Source organism: Myotis yumanensis, unplaced genomic scaffold (assembly GCF_028538775.1).
Source record: "Myotis yumanensis isolate MYYU_CA2020_CCGP unplaced genomic scaffold, mMyoYum1.0.hap1 SCAF_12, whole genome shotgun sequence".
In the NCBI taxonomy this organism is placed as follows: domain Eukaryota; kingdom Metazoa; phylum Chordata; class Mammalia; order Chiroptera; family Vespertilionidae; genus Myotis; species Myotis yumanensis.
In genome coordinates, this window is record NW_027223763.1 from 29,183,379 (window position 1) to 29,203,358 (window position 19,980).

At 52.3% G+C, this 19,980-nt stretch overlaps 2 protein-coding genes across 5 annotated transcripts; both read left to right on the top strand.

Moving 5' to 3' along the window:
* Nucleotides 1–1,628: 1,628 nt before the first annotated feature.
* On the top strand, nt 1,629–13,148 carry ATOSB (atos homolog B). Of its 4 annotated transcripts, none has more exons than XM_070431281.1 (9): nt 1,629–1,717; nt 8,788–8,931; nt 9,178–10,146; nt 10,550–10,608; nt 10,801–10,906; nt 11,026–11,184; nt 11,399–11,467; nt 11,558–11,733; nt 11,870–13,148. In XM_070431281.1, exons 3-9 carry the CDS (start codon nt 9,253–9,255, stop codon nt 12,021–12,023), a joined length of 1,617 nt encoding a protein of 538 aa, XP_070287382.1. In that variant the 5' UTR covers nt 1,629–1,717; nt 8,788–8,931; nt 9,178–9,252; the 3' UTR covers nt 12,024–13,148. The 4 variants fall into 4 exon arrangements, with proteins under 4 accessions (XP_070287382.1, XP_070287386.1, XP_070287383.1 ...); XM_070431282.1 differs by lacking the exon at nt 1,629–1,717 and adding an exon at nt 6,047–6,279; XM_070431283.1 differs by lacking the exon at nt 1,629–1,717 and adding an exon at nt 8,202–8,275.
* Nucleotides 13,149–14,364: 1,216 nt separating this feature from the next.
* STOML2 (stomatin like 2) lies at nt 14,365–17,653 on the top strand. Its single transcript, XM_070430120.1, has 10 exons — nt 14,365–14,452; nt 14,660–14,797; nt 15,258–15,357; nt 15,495–15,553; nt 15,645–15,746; nt 15,902–16,036; nt 16,173–16,317; nt 16,444–16,523; nt 16,758–16,886; nt 17,373–17,653. Exons 1-10 carry the CDS (start codon nt 14,408–14,410, stop codon nt 17,508–17,510), a joined length of 1,071 nt encoding a protein of 356 aa, XP_070286221.1. The 5' UTR covers nt 14,365–14,407; the 3' UTR covers nt 17,511–17,653.
* The last annotated feature ends 2,327 nt before the right edge of the window (nt 17,654–19,980 follow it).

Consider the following 19,980-nt stretch of genomic DNA (forward strand, 5'->3'; position numbering starts at 1 on the left):
GGGGCGTGCAGGAGGCAGCCCATCAATGATTCTCTCATCATTGATGTTTCTATCTCTCTCTCCCTCTCCTTTCCTCTCTGAAATCAATAAAAATATATTTAAATATAAATAAAAATCAATTAATTTACCCAAATCCATACAGCTAGTAAGTACCCAAAGTTCCAGACCAACCCAAATGACTTCAATGTGCATTTTCCACTACACAATACCCTTCAAACTTTATTCTCTTTAGGACTATATAGGTATTTGTATGACTATCTAAAATAAGTCCCTTAAAGGCAGAGAAAAAAAAATTTCCCCCTAGTACACCATTAGTGTTCAGTAAGCCAGTTTAAGTTAACTACTCACAAAAAAGTCATGGAGACGTAAAGAAACAAATTTGATCAGGTCTGACCTACCATACAGTCAACTGTACAGCCCGCTCCATCGTGAGGCCCCTTAGGCTCTGGACCGAGGGCCACTCAGTTCAGCAAGGGTCCTGTGCTGCCATCTACCGGTAGCTGGTAAGCATCGACTTCCCTTGCTGTATTTCGGGAACCAGTGGCGAGTGGGGAAGTTGGAGAGAAGACTCAAAAGCTAATTAAATCACAGAACCTATGTTAAGTGTTACAAAGTTCACTCAACACTTGTTCAAGGCAAAGGCCCTACTTTTCTTTAAAGATTTCAGGCTCTCCTATCTCCGTATTAAATCTTAGGCTTCTAAAATTCAGCCTTCCTCTCTAACCCACCTCCGCGGGTACAGATCTGACTGTCATCGCCCGTCTCCCAGAACTCAGACTCTCCCGCACATGGTAGGCTGCAGAAACCCTTAACCTCACAACCCTGAGACCCCCATCGCCCAGATTTCCCCATTTTCACACACACATACACCCTCCCCCGAGACTACCTTGCAAACACCACAGACCTCCCCCATTAGGGCAATTGCGCGTGCTAACCCACACCTTCCCACAGAGAGGTTCAAGTTCCGCATGCAGCTGACACCGACGCGAAAACCTGGGGAGCGCCCGGGTCAGGCTCGGAGCTCTCCGGCTCGGGCTCTGGCTCCGGGTCCCGCCCCCAAACCCGCCGGGATCGGGTCAGCCTGGGCCCACAGCCTGCGGGCTGAGACCCCGCCCTTCCAGACCTGTCATCACAGAAGCCGCACGTGGCCGGGGTGGGACCTCAGGCGACCTGAAGCAATCACTTTGTCTCCCCTGCCCTCCGTTGGGGGCGCTGCCGCCAATCAGAGCCGGCGGATCCGGGCTGGAGCTCCCGGGCCCGGGTGCGGCGAGCGCGAGAAGGGATGGGGGGAGGAGAGGCTCTGAGACGGGAGGGGGCTGGTGTTGGAAGGGGGCCTGGCACCGGTTCTGCCAGGCTGGAATTCTAGGGGCGCGTCCCAGCGATAGGCGGAGACACCGAAAGGGGGCAGGGATCGGGGTGGGGCCAGGGACCGGCTGAGGATCCTGGGGAGACGACCAGAAGAAGAGAAGAGGCGGAGCCCGAGAGGGGCGTGGTCTAGGTTATAGGGGAGGACCCCGAGGAATTCAAGAAACTAGGAAAGGGGACGAACCCGGGGAAGGTGGGAGGTGGGACAAGGGAGAGGGTGGGTTTGGGCGTTGCGGGGGCGGGGCTCCGACCTAAGGGGCGAGGTTTGCAGGCCTAGGCTGCAGCTGGGGCCGCTCGGTGACTGCACCAGTCCACTACCTCCCCAGGTGCAACGGAATTCACGGAACTACAGGTGTGGGGCGGGGTGCGGGGGGGAGAAGGGGAAACGACCGGGGTGCGCTTGCGCAGACATGAGGCGGTGGGGGACACGTAAGGGAAGAAGAGGATCTATAGGTTGTTGGGGGTAGAAAGACAAGAGTTTGGGAGGAGTTGGGGCTCAATGGGGGGGCCAGGTGCACGCTTCAGGGGCTCTTGTGGGGGAGGGGCGGGACTGCTTTGTGGGGATGGAAGGTGCTATGTGAAGAGGTGAGGTTCCTGTCTGATGTGGAGGTTTGGAGACGATACTTGAGCGGGGGGGGGGGGGGGTGGGGGGGGCCCGGGGAGGGGGTCCGAAAGCACTTTGGGGGAACAGGGTGCTGTGTGATGAAGAGCTGGTGGTCCAGAGTGTGGGAGCGATGGAGGGACTGTGGAGAAAGAAAGTACGGGGCTGTGAGCTCTGTATGAGGGGGAGGGGTTGTAGGCCCCAATTGATGAGACAGAACCCCCTAGTGTTTTGAGAAAGTAATGGTCTGGGGGCATTGTAGAGACTCCAGGAAGATGTGTGTGTACTGTGTTCTAGGAGTGGGGGTGATGGAATTAGTGGGGTGAAGAGGCTAGTCTGTAGTGCTCCTGGCTCCTCAGCACCTAACTCCACCTTCTGGCCTGAGCACAGGGCTTGTGTGACTGTGGCCTCAGTCTGCTTTGAATCTCTCCGGCTGAGACTGGGGTTTCTTCCCCTAGCTGGTGTCCCTGAGGACCCTTCCCCCATTCGGTTCCTGTTAACCCCCCACTCCAGTTCCTGTTCCTTCCAGAAGCCTGCCTTGGTCCCTATCTTCCCCCTCCCCCCACTTTGCTCTGCCCTTATGCTCTGGGTGTGCTCATTTCCCACTTCCTTCCTCGCCCTGGGGCCTGGCCTGGTCCTTGCCCGTCTAGGAGCGGTGCCCTGCCCCAGACTTTGTACTCAATGACCAGAGACCCTAGTAACCAGCTGCAAGAACCAGACTCCACCCAGCACGACTATGAAGGTCTCCCTTAACAGCCCCCAAGTGATTGGCAGCCATATTTTTACCACTTGCCACAGACTTATTTTCCTCACCTTTTTCATTCTCTTGGGTGAGGATCCCTAGGGCCCTCAAAAATTCTGGACTTCTGGGAGAGGAAGGACATAGTGAGGAGTATTGAAGGTATTTGATCTATGTTTTGAGATTTGGACCATGATTGTAGGCTGAACTAGGGATGTGAGCTTCACTTGGGTAAAGAAAGGGAATGGCTTCCCACACTCCTGGCTTGGGAGCTGACTGTGAGAACTGAGACTAGAGCCCAGTCCTCTTGGGGGCTCCTCTGGTTCCCTGAGGGGACTTGATGTAGTGCCAGAGTTCCTTTTGCCTCTGAGGTGACTAGGAGAGGGTGGGAAAGGCCTGTCTTCCACACAGAGGCTGAATGAATGTGACAGTGTTGCTGAAAGGGGCCCCAAGCCAGCCTCTGCTAGCTGAGAGACTGGCTGGGGAAGGAGGGGGTGCTAAGGCCAGACAAAGCCTTGGGGTAGGGTGGGGTAAAGGAGGGCAGGCTGATGCCTTTCAAGGAGGAGCTGATTGCTATGGCAACCCAGCTTCCCTGACTGTCTGTCAGAGAGGCGGGCCTAGGGCAGACTCACTCCAGCTTCCTCAGGATTGGGGCATTTGTGTGAGTGGGTGGGGCATGAAGAGAAAGGGCATTAGTTTACTGTGCTGAGGCTGTTGTGTATAGCCTTTCTGCTTCCATACAAGCTGCAAGGCATTCAGACGCTCGGACCCATCTTTTGAAAATGCATATGAGTGAACAATAGCCATCAGAATTATAGTGGTGTAAGGCCAGAGTCGTGGCGGTCCTTAGTGGTCATGATGTATGCAAACCCCTCATTTTACAGATTTGGCAACTTACCACCAAAGAGACTGGTTTTCTCCAGGTTTCACAGTAAAAGAGCAGGAATTAGGACCCAGACCTCCTGCTTGCTGTTTGGCCAGGGCTCATTGCCTCCTTCAGCCAATGTTTAGTGGACATGTATTGTGTGCCAGGCCCTGATGTTGATTCTGGGAATACCTGCATGAACAAAACAAAGTTGCTGCTTTCAATGGACTTCCATTGTAATAGGGGGAGAAAGAAATTTGTGAGAGAGAGAGGAGGGGGGGAGAAAGGAAGGGTCAGCTGTTGATAGTGGCTAAAATAAAGCAGGTTAAGAGTTAGGGCAGCTAGGTAAGACCTCTTGATTGTGCTATGCTGCTTTTCCAGGGCACACTGAGGCTTAGAACATCTTTGATCTTTCCCTCTGATATCCTGACCTTTGCAGGTTACCAAGGCCTGGGCCTATACTAATGGCACTAAGAGGGAACAAGGTAGGGTCTGTCACCAAGGGATTATTCCTTTCCTACAGTGTTCTTTGTCCACCAGAAAGCTTTTACTAAGGCAAGTAGACTCTGACATTGGTACTCTGCAATTTTTGTCCAGGGTGTTGAAAATTCCTTTACTCCTGTTTCTTACCATTAGGGAACCAGCGAGGAAGTCAATGAATGGCAACTGGGTTCTTTTTCAGGGTTTTCCCTTGGTCTGAGGTGAGGAGAAGGTAGAGGAACTAACTTACTTGCTTGCCCTTCCTAAGTCTAGGGCACAAGGAGAAAGTGTCGGGGGGGACCTCTTTTTACTGTCCAGTGACAACCTCAGGGACCTTGAGGCCCACAACAGAGGTATGATAGAACAAGGACCTTGGGCCTTCTGTGGCCTCTGAACTATAGAAGTACAGACTCCCCATGTTCTGGGGGTCCAACCAGGGAGCTGCCCTGGCTGTTGTCAATTCTCCGGGGCCTCAGTTTGAGTCTTCCATCTTTTGGTTCTGGTGTTTGCCTCCTGCTTCTGTGGAAGACTACGAGAAAAGCCTCCTAAGTTCCAAACTATTGGACTTGCTGACAAGTGCAGGTAGAAAGATAGACAGTGCTATCTATTTTCTTAGCTTTCCCCTAGAGCAGCCCCTCTGAAAAGTTTCTTTTAACTTACAGAGGTTTCCATCCTGGTCATTTAAAGAATAGGAAAACAAGAATTAGGAATGCTGGTTCTGCTGGGACTTAATTTGGCTGGGCCTGGGGCCCAGTGACTCAGGGGGAGGGTGGGGAGTTTCGAGGGAGCTGTGAGTCATAGGGGTGAGCTCCATCACAAGAGTTGGGCATATTTCCCCCACACTGGGCAGAAGCCTTCCATCCCACTTCCCATGGGTGTTCTGCCTCCTTGAACAGGGGCCTATGAATAGAAATTACTGGCAAAAGGGATGAAGCAGACTAATCTCAGAATGGGAGTTCAGAGACACAAAGAATGATGTTTAGGTCTCTGAATTAAAATGTACCCCTATCTTGGAAGCTCATGGGGTCCCTCTAATAAAGGCAAAAAAATATCAATATAGAGTAAGAGAAGGGTTTGCTCAGTGGATAGAACCTCGGCCTGCGGACCAAAGGGTCCCGGGTTCCATTCCGGTCAAGGGCACGAACCTCAGTTGCAGGCTCCTCCACCAGCCGGGGCCTGGGCCCTAGTCCGGCTCTGGTCCAGAGGCATGCGGAAGGCAACCAATCGATGTGTTTCTCTCACATCGATATTTCTCTCTGTTTTTCCCTCTCTCTTTCACTCCCTCTAAAAATCAATGGAAAATATATCCTTGGGTGAGGATTAGAAAAAAAGAAAAGAAAAGAAAGATTACCATGTCTCAATGGAAAGAGATAGTATCCCATTTCAGGGCTTTTTTCATCTGCTCTGGCATGAAGGAATCTTCCTAGGCTCCAACAATTCTCTGGTCTCTGAAGCTCTGGTTTGCAAAACATAGAAAGATGAATGGGAGTGGGGTTATTTGGGGTCTGGTGTGGAAAGAGCAGGTGGATTTTGGAGGTTGTCCAGCTGTGCCTATGAAAGCTCTAGGACGTCTTTTTTATTTACTAGCCTCCGTAGAGGAAGGGGTGGGGAGAGGAGAAGAGGCCTATGCCTTTCTTTGAAAGGGTTACATGGCTGGGCAGAGAGATGCTTTGAACTTCGGCAGATGAGGAGTTAAGGAGGTGGGCGGGGCGCCTCTGGATAGGCCTGCCCCCATATGGACCAATGGGTGTGCATCTCTTGGAGGGGGCGTGCCTTACTCTTGAGGTCGTGGGAGGCTGGCCTCCTATGGGCCAATGAGCACGGTCGCTGCCGTGGAGGGCGTGGCCTGAGGGGGGCGTGGCGGCCGCGGCTGCCGCGGGGGTGGGGGGGTTGGGACGCTGGGCGGGGCGGGCAGCCCCATCAGCTGGTAGGAAATGGCCTGTGAGTCAGAGGGGCAGCAGAGTCGGCAGCGCGGAGCCGGGGCGGCCACGGGGAGGAACAGTCGCGGGGAGGGGCGCAGCCGTGGCTGGGGGGCTGCAGACGCCAGGGCCCGCTAGTGTTGCACTCGAAGCTAAACAGAGAAGAGCCTAGCAGAGCAGGACTCAGCCTGAGCCACCCTTTGTTTGGGTTGGGGGCCCGTGTCGGGGAGGACTGGGGATTCGAAGGGAGGGACGGGGACGCAGGGGCCTGGAGCTGCGGCCGCCGTGGCGGAGCCAATTTGGGAGCGGGGTGAGTGTGTACTAAGGGAAAGAGCAAATCTACGAAGCTTCAGGATGGGATGGGGCCTGTCCCAGGCTGTGGGGAGGGAGGGGTGAGAAAGGACTTGGGAGGCCAAGTAGGAAGTGGGGATGGGGGATGGTCCAAAACCAGGAGTCCAGGAACCCCGGCTGAGTATGCCAGGTTCCTTGGAGTTGGTGCTGAGATCTCCACTGAGGGTGGAGGGCTCTAGGCCAGTAGCCAAGAGGGTGGTGAGAGAGCAGTGGCTGACCTTCCTACCCACAGTGGTTGTCTATGGAAACAAGCCCCCTAGTTTGCACATGTGTAGGGACAAAATTTAAAGCAGCTAGCAGCAGTTCTCTCTGAACAGGATGAGGGTGAGAAGCGCATGGAGAGGAATTTCTCTTCCTACCACCCTCCTTGATCAGAGTAGAAACGGATATCTTTAAGGGGAGAGTGAGCCTACTAACACCCACCTCCCCCACCTCCCAGGCTAAGCAGGTGTCTGAGGGGACAGAACCCATGGTATTCTGGTACTTGTTGTTTTGGCTGGCCATGCTCCCTTGGCATGTTGGGAGCTGTAGTCTTGGCCAGCCAAAGCCTGGCACAGCTGTTTGAAGCCAGCTGCTGCCCACCCCCTACACTGAGAGGAGCTTTGGCCTACCCTTCCCCCGAAGTCCTGCCCCATGAGTCAGCTTGAAGCCATGGTCTAGAGCCAGACTGGCTGGGTGGCAGGGAAGTCTTAGAGCTTCTCACTGACAGGGCAGGAACTGAGAGGGCTCTGGGGTAATGAGCAGGTGCCACGCATGCTGGGGTCAAGTAGGGCATCATGTCATCACCTGGCTTCCCCGGGGCAAGGGCTCGAGAGGCCCATTGGGATGACTTGGAGGTGGAAGTCCTAAGGAAAAGGCCCTTCCTGAATCCATATGGGTAGAGGAAAGGAGGGGTAGAGAGAGTACGGACTGTACTCTGACAAAACTGCCATTGGCATGCTGTCCTTTCCCGCCGCCCCACCCACCACAGGAAACCGGAATTTTCTTAGAGATCCCACTTCTAATGAGAACTTGGTGACCTAGGATAGTGTGGGATGCAATGATGAGAATTTAGTGTCAGAGAGCTTTTCAGTCCCTGAGTGCAAATCTCCCCCTTTACCCTGCCCCTACTCCCATCTCTGTTGCTGATTCTCATTCTCCCTATACAGTTGATCTCTCTGCTTCTCTCATTCTGGAAGTTTTCCTCTGCATTGTCAGAACCTCTGCCTGAATCTCTGGGGCTTGCATTCCACTTTTTTGAGCTCTGCTGTGTGCCTAGCCCTGTGCTTGGAATTGGACAGAATAGTTGGGTGCAGACCTATCCTCAAGAACCCCATGGTCAGTCTAGGAGATGTCTTACCCACAGAGGGAACAGAACTGTCACTGGGTTACAGGAGATAGTGACACTGCCATAGGTGAGGTCTCAGAGGAGAACGATCCCTGTGGTCTGAAGTGGCCAGAATGGACTCTCTGGAGGGGGTGACATTTGCCCTAGCCAAGGAGAAAGGGTAGGTCTTGGGGTAGACAAGCAGAAGGCATTTCTTGAAGTGGAAAGGGCATTGTGGATGTCAGGCACCAAAGGCTATTGCCCAAAGAGAAGTATTTCCTTCGTGAAGGGAAATGGTCTTCAATTTGACATCCCCCTCCCCCAGTATGGGCTGCTGAGGATGGACTAGTTTGTGAAGACCATCTTGTGTTCTGGCAGAAAAGCAGTGGTTCGGGTTTTTGGGTATTGGAAATGTGCCGGAGAGGTGCGAAAAGGTACCCCTAGTTGCTTCTAGCTGTCTGACTGCAGCTGCCTTATCTCTAGTTTGCAGGGCCGAGGGGGAGGAGTAGTGCCTCTGGCAGTGCTCCCCTTCCCTGCCCTCCCCCCATACTTGTTTATGGTTAGATTTGTTGCCTCCTGTTAAAGGGACAGACTGCTGGGGGCAATTGGTAGTTTTAAGGCTGAAGGGTCCACTTTGAGCTGACCTGAGGTTGGTACTCCTGAGGAATGCTGATGGAGGGGGTTGGGGGGGGGGCGGGGTGAGTGTCTGCAAGATCTCTGCCCTTAGGGCTCTGGGGTAGCACTTGTCTCTTTAGAGACAGACATATTGGAAGGGGTTGTGCAACTTGGTGGCGTTGACTACGAGGGCTGAATTCTTGTACGGCCACCTCTCATCTGGTGTGGTCTCTTGAATCTTGGGGTATCTCATCCCCCTTCCCATTCAGAGCACAAGTCCCCAGAGTGTTGGCCCTAACAAGTGGTAATCCTGCCTCAACTTATCAGATCCTTATTACATTGAGCCAAAACCTGCCTCTCTGCAACTCCGGAGTTAGCCCAGCTCTGCTCTCTGGGACCTGGATCCCAAGACTGCCCCTTCTGTTTCTGAAGAGCTCCTCATAAGGGCAGAGGATGCCCTGGGTGTACTCTGTTAGCCCACAGTTGGAGACGAGTCTTACCACTGACTACAGGGATCCTGGTTTACATCTGTTCTTCTCTCCTCAGGGTCCAGCTGAGCCCAGGAGCTGCACGGAATGGTGGCAGTCACCTCGCCAGTGCAGCGGGCATGGACCAGACTACAAGCTAGGAGAGCAAGACATCAGTCGGAAAGAGGGAACACTCAGCTAGGCTTAAGGCCTCTTCACCGGGGTGAGTGCCAGAAAGAGGGAGGTGGAGCAGGTCCAGTAAGAAACCTGAGCTAAACATGTCACCCTCTCAGAAGCTCTGGAGTGGCTTCTGTATTCCATTAATCCATCTAGGGATCTGAACACCTTTATCCCCGCTGACCTTCAAGGTCACCTCTTCAGGCCAGGGAAGGACCTGAAACTCAGCTGGGAGGGAGAAAACTCATGGATTCCTCTGACCACCTTTTTTTCTTTCTCTTCTTTTGCACAGATGTCCCCAGACCCCCCAGCCCAGGCCCAGCATAAAGGCTGTGAGGGGGGGCCCCCCTGACACAAGGGGGTCTTCATGCGCCACGTGCAGGCGGAGCCATCTCCATCCTCAGAGCCAGAGGCTGGCCCTTCACAGCCTGCAGTCAGGCAGGGGGCCCGCCAGGGTGGCCTGCTCATGGGCTACAGCCCAGCAGGAGGGGCGACATCCCCCAGGGTCTACCAGGTATCCATCTTTTCCTCTCCAGCTGGTGCCTCTGAGCCTCATAGGGCCCTGAAACGGTCATCCCCACTTACTGAGGGTCCCCGGGAGCTGAAGAGAGGCCCTGGGCTGGGGGTCAGAGAGGGACAACCCCCTGAAGAACCATCTACTGTGGGGCCATTGGGCCCAGAGGGGCTGGGGCTGGGGCTGGGTGTGGCCAGCCAGCATTTCTGCCATCATGGCCTGTGTGTTGTAGAACAGGGAGGTAGCTCCACCTCACCTTGGACTTCAGGGGCCCAGAGTCTCCCCTGGCCCCCATCAAATGCTTCCTGCAATACTTTGCACACCAGAGACTGGGCTTCCCCAGATCCCGGGGGACAGGGGTCCCTTGGGGAGTCCCCAGGGCGAGCCCCTCCAGGCCAGCTGCACACACTTGACACTGATTTGCACAGTCTTGCACAAATAGGGTGTAAGAGCCCAGTGGCTGGGGTGGGCAATGGGGGCAGCCCCTGGCCTAGGGAATGCCCTGGCACTGCCAATGGGCACAGTCCCGAGCACACACCCCCTGGCCCTGGACCTCCAGGCCCCTGCCCCACCAAGCGAAGGCTGCTTCCTGCTGGAGAAGCTCTGGATGTCAGCTTTGAGGATGAGGGGCCAGCCCCTCAGAAGCGCCGGGGAACCCTGGGTCACCCTCCTGCTGCCAACAGTTCTGATGCCAAAGTCACACCCTTCTGGAGCCACCTGCTGCCTGGGCCCAAGGAGCCTGTGCTGGTAAGCCAGGAGAGGAGGTGGTCTACTATTTTTTAAAATTTATCTTAAATTATAATTGACACAGTATTATATTAGCTTCAGCTATACGACATAGTGATGCAACATTTATATACCTTACAAAGTAATCACCACAATAAGTCTAGTAACAATCTGTCACTGTACATAGTTATTACATTATGACTCTTCCCTATGCTATACGTTATATCCCTGTGACTTATTTTATAACTGGAAATTTGTACTTCTAAGTCCCCTTCCCCTTTTCTGTCTAACCCCTATCCTCCTCCCCTTTGGAAAAAGGTGAGGGCCCGAGGGAATGTTTCTATAGAGCTCGTGATGAGCCCCTGCTTCTCCAAACATATCTGGCCTCCACCCAATCTTTTTCTTCAATCTTTGTTCTCCATAGGATCCAACAGACTGCAGTCCTATGGGACGGAGGCTGAAAGGTGCCCGTCGCCTGAAGCTGTAAGTGACCAGCTTCCCTCTTTGTCCTGTCCCTGGAAAATGGGGACAGAAGTCTATAATCCTCTTTCTCACTCCAGGGTAGGGGACCCCAGGGCAGAAGCCCCGGGTAATGGTAAAGGGTGGGGCCTAAGAACATGAGCAGACATCCCAGAACACCTCAAGCCAACCCACTGTGTATCCCTGCCCTACCAGGAGCTCCCTTCGAAGCCTCCAGAAGGGCCCAGACCTGCTGAGCCCCCCCAGTGCCTCCCCTGTTCCTACCCCCGCAATCAGCCGTACCCTGTTGGGCAACTTTGAGGTAGTTACCCCTGGATTCCATGATGGGGGAGTTTTGGGGGAAGTGGGATGGTGGAGTATGGCTTGGATGGATAAGGAGGACAGCTGGCATCTCTTTCAGAGTGTGTTTTCCCACCCTAGGAATCATTGCTTCGAGGACGCTTTGCACCATCTGGCCACATTGAGGGCTTCACCGCAGAGATTGGAGCTAGTGGATCCTACTGCCCCCAGCATGTCACGCTGCCTGTCACTGTCACCTTCTTTGATGTTTCTGAGCAAAATGCCCCGGCCCCCTTTCTGGTATGACCCGATGTCAACCCAAAATCAGCTCTTGAGGAGGAGGGATTGGGGGCATGAGGTATTCTTTAGGTGTTCCTCACCTAGAAAAGAGTCAGGGCAGTTGGGACAACTCTAGTGGGGGACAGGGCCAGGTCCCAGAGTGAGATTGTGGAGATGGATGGGTGTTCAGGGCTCTCCCAGTGCCCATAGGCTGATGGCTCTATGGCCTTCCCAGGGCGTCGTGGACCTGAGCCCCCTGGGGAGGAAGGGTTACAGCGTGCCCAAAGTGGGCACCGTCCAAGTGGTGAGTGTTCCCTGAGGGCGAGTGGGTGCGGGAGTGGGGAGAGGAAAACAGCCCTTTGGCCCTACCAACCTTGCTTGTCCTGCCCCCCAGACCTTATTTAACCCCAACCAGACTGTGGTGAAGATGTTCCTTGTGACCTTTGACTTCTCGGACATGCCTGCTGCCCACATGACCTTCTTGCGCCATCGCCTCTTTTTGGTGCCTGTGGGTGAGGAGGGAAATGCTAGCCCCACCCACCGTCTCCTCTGCTACTTGCTGCACCTCAGGTGAGGATAGGGCCCAGGGGCAGCTGGGGAGACCCAGGCATCCTTTCACCGACATACGTATCCCTTCCCCGAAGAGGATCTCTCCTTGCTTCTCTGCTGTCTGGATCCTTATTGCGATCACCCTTTCCTCCCCCAGGTTTCGGAGCTCCCGCTCAGGCCGCTTAAGCCTGCATGGAGACATCCGCCTGCTTTTTTCCCGCCGGAGCCTGGAACTGGACACAGGGCTCCCCTATGAACTGCAGGCTGTGACTGAGGCCCCTCACAATCCACGTTATTCACCTTTGCCCTGATTGCCAATGCCCTGAACCATGTGGGCCAAGGACCAGCCCATCCTGCTCCATCCTGGACAAAGCAAACACGTGGAGAGGTGGCAAGAGACCCTTCAGGCTTGAATTAAAGCCCTCACCATGCTTATGCCCAAATTGATTATTTGGGTATTTAAAGCTTCTGATCCTTACCACGATCTGCCCTACTCTGGGTTCTCCACGTGCCTGCCCCCTCCCTTGGAATTTCCAGACGAGCTAGGGAGTGAGAGGAGGAACTGGAGGTACCCTGAGGTTGTCCCAAGTCCCCAGGCAAATCATGCCAACATTGCCTCCCTGCCCTAGGCAGGGGCCACTTATTATTTTATTTATTTTTAATTAATAATTTATTCAGATTGGATTGCCTTGGTAACCTCCCAAACCCAATATTTGGCATTGCTCCACCTTCTTTCCCACTCAGATATTGCTCCAATTTCAGGAATTGAAGAGGCTGATGTTGGGGCTGAAGGAGAACTGCTCTCCCTCAGCTGAGGGCAGAGAGGTTATCCCAGAAGGACTGAGTTACTAGCCAAACACTCAACTTCTCCTGTCCTTCCCTATATTGTTCACTTCCTCTATCCTCTGACCCCTCTCTGAAAGCAACTTATGTGTGTGTGTGTGTGTGTGTGTGTGTGTGTTTGTGTTTGTGTGTGTACACAAGCTTGTGTGTATGGTATGTTTGTGAGAAAGAGAACATGCATGCATGTGCACACACATGGGGTTAACTACCCCTCATCTAGGGCTCCAGACTCCAGTTGTCCCTCTCCTGCTTGTGTCTCCTTGCTTTGGGGTCCTGACTGAGGAAGGTGTTCAGGGGACAGAGTCAGGGCCAAGGACTGGGATGCTTCCTCTCACCTGGCCAGACTCTGACCCACCTACCTCAGCTGGGGTGAAGGGCACCCCTCAGACTCAATCATGTGGTTCCCAACTACCCCATATCCCACTCCAGACTCTGACAGCCTTAGCCCTGACTCCTGGGGCTGGGCTGAGGGGAACAAGCATTTGTTGAAACTTGAAAAACAAAACACCGGAAAAATTGTACCTGGTACTTTTTTTTTTTTTTTTTTTTAGAGAAAAAAAAGACAGAAAATAAATTCTTGTTTGGAAACTTGAGCTAAGCTGTACTTTGTCTTTTGAGAGCATGGGAATGGGGATGGAGGGCCAATTTGAAGTTGAGACTCTGCCCTTCTTTCAGGATGGGGGCCTGAGGCCATGAGGTCTTAGGTGAAGTCCTGCAGAGCCTCAGGGTCCCGTCTTGCTTTTTTCAGTTAATGGGGTTAGACAGGGGTGGGCAAACTTTTTGACTTGAGGGCCACAATGGGTTCTTAAACTGGACTGGAGGGCCGGAACAAAAGCATGGATGGAGTGTTTGTGTGAACTAATATAAATTCAAAGTAAACATCATTACATAAAAGGGTATGGTCTTTTTTTTTTTTAGTTTTATTCATTTCAAATGGGCCGAATCTGGCCCGCAGGCCGTAGTTTGCCCACGGCTGGTAGGAGGTAGGGAAGATTTAGTCATAAAAGTTGAACTCTCTGTGTACATGAATTTTTGTACTAGTTCTCTTAATGATTTTAGCCCCTCTGAGCTTTGTTGCCCTGATATATAAAATGAGGGTCAATATGCAAGTCTCTCAAAGGATGTGCCAGAGCATCAGGGATGTGTGCAGGGTGACATGTTCCAGACAAGGCTGAACCAGGGCTCTGCTGGACTCTACGCAAGGGTATCAGACCTGATAGGCCCCGACTCGGAAGGGGTAGAAAAAGCTATGGTGCCTTGGGAAAAGAGGGAAGGGGGAAACCTCAGACCAATTACCGGTCAATGTTAGGCCCAGTCACCATGGCAACAGGAATGGGGTCAGTCCCCGGTGGGAGGGCTGGGTATATCACAGCAGGACTGCCAGAGAATGTCACTATGGCAACCGGCAACCGTGGCTACCAGTCAGCTCCAATACCCTGGTCGTTATGGTGACCGATGGACGCGGTTAGAAGTTCAGAAGAGTAAACTGTCTCTCTCTTGTGGGGGTAAGAACTCGGTGGGAGGTGTGTCTAGGCCACCAACACACGGAAATAGCCTTCATTTTGGTCCCCGCGCCGGGGATCTTCACCTGGATCCGCGAGAACCATAACAAGCTCCACCCTTGGGCCCTCTCTAGGTCTGCGTTTCCCAGGAAACACCTTGAAGCACGCTTCTGCCACGTAAACGCTGATTGGCTGAGTGTGAAATGAGTGAGGGAGCCAAGAGGCGACCGGAAGTGCATCCGGAGGAGTGGAAATACAGGAGGAAAAAAGGCGGAGGTCCGCCCTCTAGTCTAGAGCGGCCGCTCTGCTCCGCATCTCGTTGGTTCCGGAGGTCTCCACGGCCGTGGGAAATGCTGGCGCGCGCGGCGCGGGGCACCGGGGCCCTTTTGCTGAGGGTAGGAACAAGGCAGCCTTCTCCAAGGGTTGGGCTAGAGATCACCCGGGTCCTGATCAGGGAAGGAGAGGGATTCCAAGTTCGGTTCGAAAGCTGGGGTCAGAGGTCATGGCCCCCACGTGAGCCCTTCTCGGGCGGTGTAGGAAGATGCCTCCCGAACCGGCGCCCAGCTGGCCGGGATGTCCGCTAACCCCCGTCTTCCCTGCAGGGTTCCCTGCAGGCTTCTGGCCGCGCTCCGCGCCGTGCCTCCTCAGGATTGCCCCGAAACACCGTGGTGCTCTTTGTGCCGCAGCAGGAGGCCTGGGTGGTGGAGCGAATGGGCCGATTTCACCGCATCCTGGAGCCTGTGAGACCCTCTTCTGCTCACCCTGGGCCAGCCTGACTCCCTGTTCCCTCACGACATGGCGGGGGTGGTGATGAGAGTACCTCTTGGGGACCTGCCCTCACCTTGGGCTTGCAACTCCCTAGGCCAGACCGGCCGGAGCCCAGGCTGCTGACCGTCATAACCATGCTCCCACCTCTTCCTGTTGCCCTAGCAACCTCCATCCGCGGGACTCCCCCCTACCCACTCCCAGCTCCACCCTCTGCAAGGAGAAAGATAGACTCTGCTGGCCCCCATTCCCTTGATTCTCCCATCCATTCAGAGGACAAACTTCTCATTCCTGTTCTCTTGGGCTTCCCTACCATTGACACCCCCAGTCTTCTGCTTTTCTGGGCATGCCCATTTGTTGATTCCCAACCCATTCCAGGCCTAGCTTGGATACCAACCCCACATCCTTCTGAAGACCCATGACTCTTCTTCCCAGGGCCTGAACGTGCTCATCCCTGTGTTAGACCGGATCCGATATGTGCAGAGTCTCAAGGAAATTGTCATCAACGTGCCTGAGCAGTCGGCTGTGACTCTCGGTGAGGGGTGCAGGGTGACTTGGGTGCTCTGAGGCCAGTAGGATGTGGTTGCTGGAGACCCAGAGCTTAGGAGAAGGAGCTGATTGGGACCTGGAGGTCTGACCTTCCTCCTTTTCTCTCCTGCTCCTGCCCTGCAGACAATGTAACTCTGCAAATCGATGGAGTCCTTTACCTGCGCATCATGGATCCTTACAAGGTATCTGTCTTCTGCTTTATTCAGCTCCTGATGTGCTCTCCTCACTAAAATCCTGCACCCAAGCTTCCTACACTGTCCATATTCCTTTCAGGCAAGCTACGGTGTGGAGGATCCTGAATATGCTGTCACCCAGCTAGCTCAGACAACCATGAGATCAGAGCTTGGCAAACTCTCTCTCGACAAAGTCTTCCGGGTAAGGGGATCTGAGCCAGAGTTAGGGTTTGAAGACATAGGCTTCGCACTCTTCAGTCCTTTCTGGGGGTCAAGATCAACCCTAGATCCTTCTCAGCTTAGACCCCTGATGAGTGGGTTGAGGCTTATACCTCTTTTACACCTCTCTTCCTCCAGGAGCGGGAGTCCCTGAACGCTAACATTGTGGATGCCATCAACCAGGCTGCCGACTGCTGGGGCATCCGCTGCCTCCGTTACGAAATCAAGGATATCCACGTGCCGCCCCGGGTGAAAGAGTCCATGCAGATGCAGGTAGGGCCCAGGGAGGGCTTCCCATGCTCTGCTTGTATGGGAACCTGGACTCCCCTATTGTGATGGGTACAGTTGCAGGTCTGTGTAAGAGTTTTACTCTGATTTCTTGTTGATTGGTGTTGCTGTGGGATTGCAGGTGGAGGCAGAGCGGCGGAAACGGGCCACAGTTTTAGAGTCTGAAGGGACCCGAGAGTCAGCCATCAATGTGGCAGAAGGAAAGAAGCAGGCACAGATCCTGGCCTCGGAGGCAGAAAAGGCTGAACAAATAAATCAGGCAGCAGGTCAGCAGAGGGTAGAGCCTGAGGGAAGAGCAGGGCACGGGTCTCTGAGGGTGGGTTCTGGGGCAGGAGCTTGGGGGGATGGGGTCACCTCACCTCATGGGTCTAGTTCTGTCTCTTTTCTTCCAGGGGAAGCCAGTGCAGTTCTGGCCAAGGCCAAAGCGAAAGCTGAAGCTATTCGCATCCTGGCTGCAGCTCTGACACAACACGTGAGAGGCCCCTCGGTGGGAGTGGGAGACAGAAATTGACAGTGGAAAAGGTTCTCTTATCTGCCCTTGGGAGAAGTTCCTGCCTTTGTGGGTTTTATGGAGCCAGGTTATATGATCTCTGGTGATATGCATATCCTCTTTCCAGGAACCTGACTTTTCCTTTCCACTCCCCCTCCCCACCCCACACCCTCTCTAAGTCTGTGATCTCTGACTGTATCCCTCCTGTGGCCACAGAATGGAGATGCAGCGGCCTCACTGACTGTGGCTGAGCAGTATGTCAGCGCGTTCTCCAAACTGGCCAAGGACTCCAACACTATCCTGCTGCCCTCCAACCCCAGCGATGTCACCAGTATGGTGGCTCAGGTTAGCGTGCCCTGAGGATCTGGCACAAAGCACCAATGCCAGAGACTGAGACCCTACCACCACCAGCACCATTTATATTACCACACGCAAGCATGTCAAACTCTCGGCCCGCTGGCTATGAGTTTGACATTCTTTCGAGGCTTTCAGAGTGCCCTTTGATCTAGACCTCCCTTCATTTCCTGTAGATAATGAATCTGTAAGGATGAGCTACCCCCCTCATCCCTTGAGATAGGGAAGCTCTTAAGACTCTTCCCCCCCACCTCCCCACCCCCCAGATATTTGTATAGTATTCTGAGGGTGGCCCTGCTCTGGTAGTTTGTAAAATTCCTAGAACTTGACTCCAAAGCTTATGAGATTGACTTTTGAGAGAGGGAAAAAGGAAAAACAAGCCGACTAACCACAGCCCCACCTTTTTTTTTTAGCTTTTGGTGGGTTGTGATATCCCTTCTGCCATATGTCCTGATGGCTCTCTCTTCCTCTTCTCAGGCCATGGGTGTGTATGGGGCCCTCACCAAAGCCCCAGTACCAGGGTCCCAGGACTCAGTCTCCCGTGGGAACAGCAGAGATGTCCAGGACACAGATGCAAGTCTTGTTGAGGAACTTGATCGAGTCAAGCTGAGTTGATGGAGCTGGGCTTGGCCAAAGAGGCTGGGACAGAGAAGCAGCACTCCCACACTCTGGCTCTAGCCTCTTTGCTGAGAATTTGGTTATTATTTTTTTATTTGAACTTCAATCATGTAATAAACTGGCCAGTGATAAACCAGAAACTGTCCTCTCTGATTGGGAAATGAAGTTGAGAAAATCATTGTTGTTTTCCTTGGATGTTCACTCCCACCCTCTAGTCCTTTCAGGTCTTGGAAGCCAATCCTCTGAGCAAGAATGAATCTGATATAATAGAAAATCACCCTTTTGTTTTCAGCAGAAGCTGTGGGATAGGGTGGAAGGATTAAGCCACATGTTCACTGAACTGCCAGCTGGTAGGATAGTTCCTTCCTGCCAAGTGTTGGGCTGTGAATTTGAGCAGGTGTTTGGGGGGATTTTTAATGGCAAAGAGGATTGCTCTGGCAGGGTAGTACTGCTGAATGCCTAAAGGGTCTTCAGGGAGACTGACACTTATTCATGTATTCAAAAACATTTAATGATGTCTACATCGAGCCAAGCTCAGTGCTAGACATGGTTTACAAAAACAACCGAGACTCAGCAGCCCCTGGTTTCACAGAGTACCAGGCCAGGGAGAGGAGACGAACAAGGAAGCACACAGAGATACAAAGTGATAAGTGCTGTAATGGAGGAAAATTCTGGCTGAGAGATACTGGACAGAAAAGCATGTCAGCATGTGGGCAGCAACGTTGCCAACTCTGCCATTGAGTTCAGGATGGAAAGATTAATGCATTCACCAAGCTGGGGTTTGGGGCTAGAAGATGCTAAGGCCCACAGCTCCAGAGAAATTGGAACACTCAGAGTAATTTGCTGTGCCTCAAAGATGGGCTGTTAGGGGGATGTGACTATATGGCAAGGTCCAAATCACAGAGTCCTGAAGAGTTTGACTTTACCCGTTAAGCAGGGGGTAGGAGAGCCCATGAAGGGTTTTTCCCACTTCCCATGAAGAACTTGAAGAAGATTCAGGTAACTACCTTAGTGTTTTAGATAATAGCTGTTTTGCTGCAATATGGACAGGGGATTTGAAGGAGAAATGGGAAGCTGGACAGACTAAGAAGGCTGCTTCAGTGATCCCAGAGAGGGTGATGAGGCCTGAACATCAGGATGGAGGTGGAGGGATAACTGGACATATTTCTGAATTAGAATTTATTCATTTATCCATTTGGTAACTATTGAACCCCAACTATATGCCAGACACCAAGGATATAGTAATGAAGAAAAAAAATTCTCTGATCTCAATGAGCTTACATTCTATTTGGAAGGAACAAACCATTAATAAGATGTATAGTATTTCAGATGCTGGTGAGTTGTGCTAAGGAAGGGAAGGAAGATGGGGAGTTAAGGGGTGGGGGTGGGGCCTGTAATTTTAAATAGAGGGTTCCAGGAAGCCTCACTGATGTTACATTTGCATTTAGACGTGGAGATGAGAGGAATCGGAGTGAATTTGGGCATCTGAGAAGAAAGCTGACGATATTGATTGCAAAGGCCCTGAGGCAGAGCATCTCTGTCTTATAACTGGAAGAGCAAAGGAGCTGTAGTGGATGGAACAGAATTAAGGAAACAGAAGTGACTCCTAGATGAATCAGGGAAGTGGGGAGCTGGTGTGTACACACGTAGGGCCACTACAAGAACTTAGGTTCTACTCTGGTATGAAAAACCAGAGAGAGATGTTTGGCTTTTAACAGTAGTTTTACTGCGATGTAATTCACATACAATACAATTCACCCACTGAAAGTGTAAATTCAGTAATTTGTAGCATATTCAGAGTTTTACAAGCACCACAATTTTAAAACATTTTCACCACTGCTCCCTCATCCCCACCCTGCCACAAAAACCCTGTACCCATTAGCAGTCACTCTCCTCTCCCCCAGCCTTAGGCAACCACTAGCCACTTTCTATCTCTCTAGATTTAGATATTCATATAAATGGAATAATGTAATATGTGTTATTTTGTGATTGGCTTCTTTCACATAATGTTTTTGAGGTTCATCCACATAGTAGCATTCCTTTTTATGGCTAAGCAATATTACAGTGTATAGATATACCATATTTTGTTTATCCATTCATTAGTGAAGGTTATAAGGGTAGGTTTCACCTTTGGACTATTATGGATAATGCTGCTGTGAACATTAATGTGCACTTTTTTGTTTGGATATATGTTTTCATTTCTCTTAGGTGTGTACAGAGGAGTGGAATTGCTGGATCTATGTTTAACTTTTTGAAGAATTGCTAGACTACTTTCCATCCCAACAGCAGTATATGAGGGTTCAGATTTCTCCACATCCACGCCAATATTTTCTATTTGTCTTTTTTATTATAACCATCCTAGTGTTATAATATATATCTCTAGTATTTCCCTGACGGCTAATGCTGAACAGCTTTTCATGTATTTATTGGTCATTTATATATTTTTGGAGAAATGTGTATTCAGATC

Coding starts and splice junctions, on each gene's coding strand:
- STOML2 (XM_070430120.1), top strand. CDS start 14,408: ATGCTGGCGCGCGCGGCGCGGGGCACCGGGGCCCTTTTGCTGAGG. Junction 15,554..15,644: donor GCATCATGGATCCTTACAAG/GTATCTGTCTTC, acceptor TATTCCTTTCAG/GCAAGCTACGGTGTGGAGGA. Junction 16,037..16,172: donor AAGAGTCCATGCAGATGCAG/GTAGGGCCCAGG, acceptor GTGGGATTGCAG/GTGGAGGCAGAGCGGCGGAA.
- ATOSB (XM_070431281.1), top strand. CDS start 9,253: ATGCGCCACGTGCAGGCGGAGCCATCTCCATCCTCAGAGCCAGAGGCT. Junction 10,907..11,025: donor CCCTGTTGGGCAACTTTGAG/GTAGTTACCCCT, acceptor TTCCCACCCTAG/GAATCATTGCTTCGAGGACG. Junction 11,734..11,869: donor TGCTACTTGCTGCACCTCAG/GTGAGGATAGGG, acceptor TTCCTCCCCCAG/GTTTCGGAGCTCCCGCTCAG.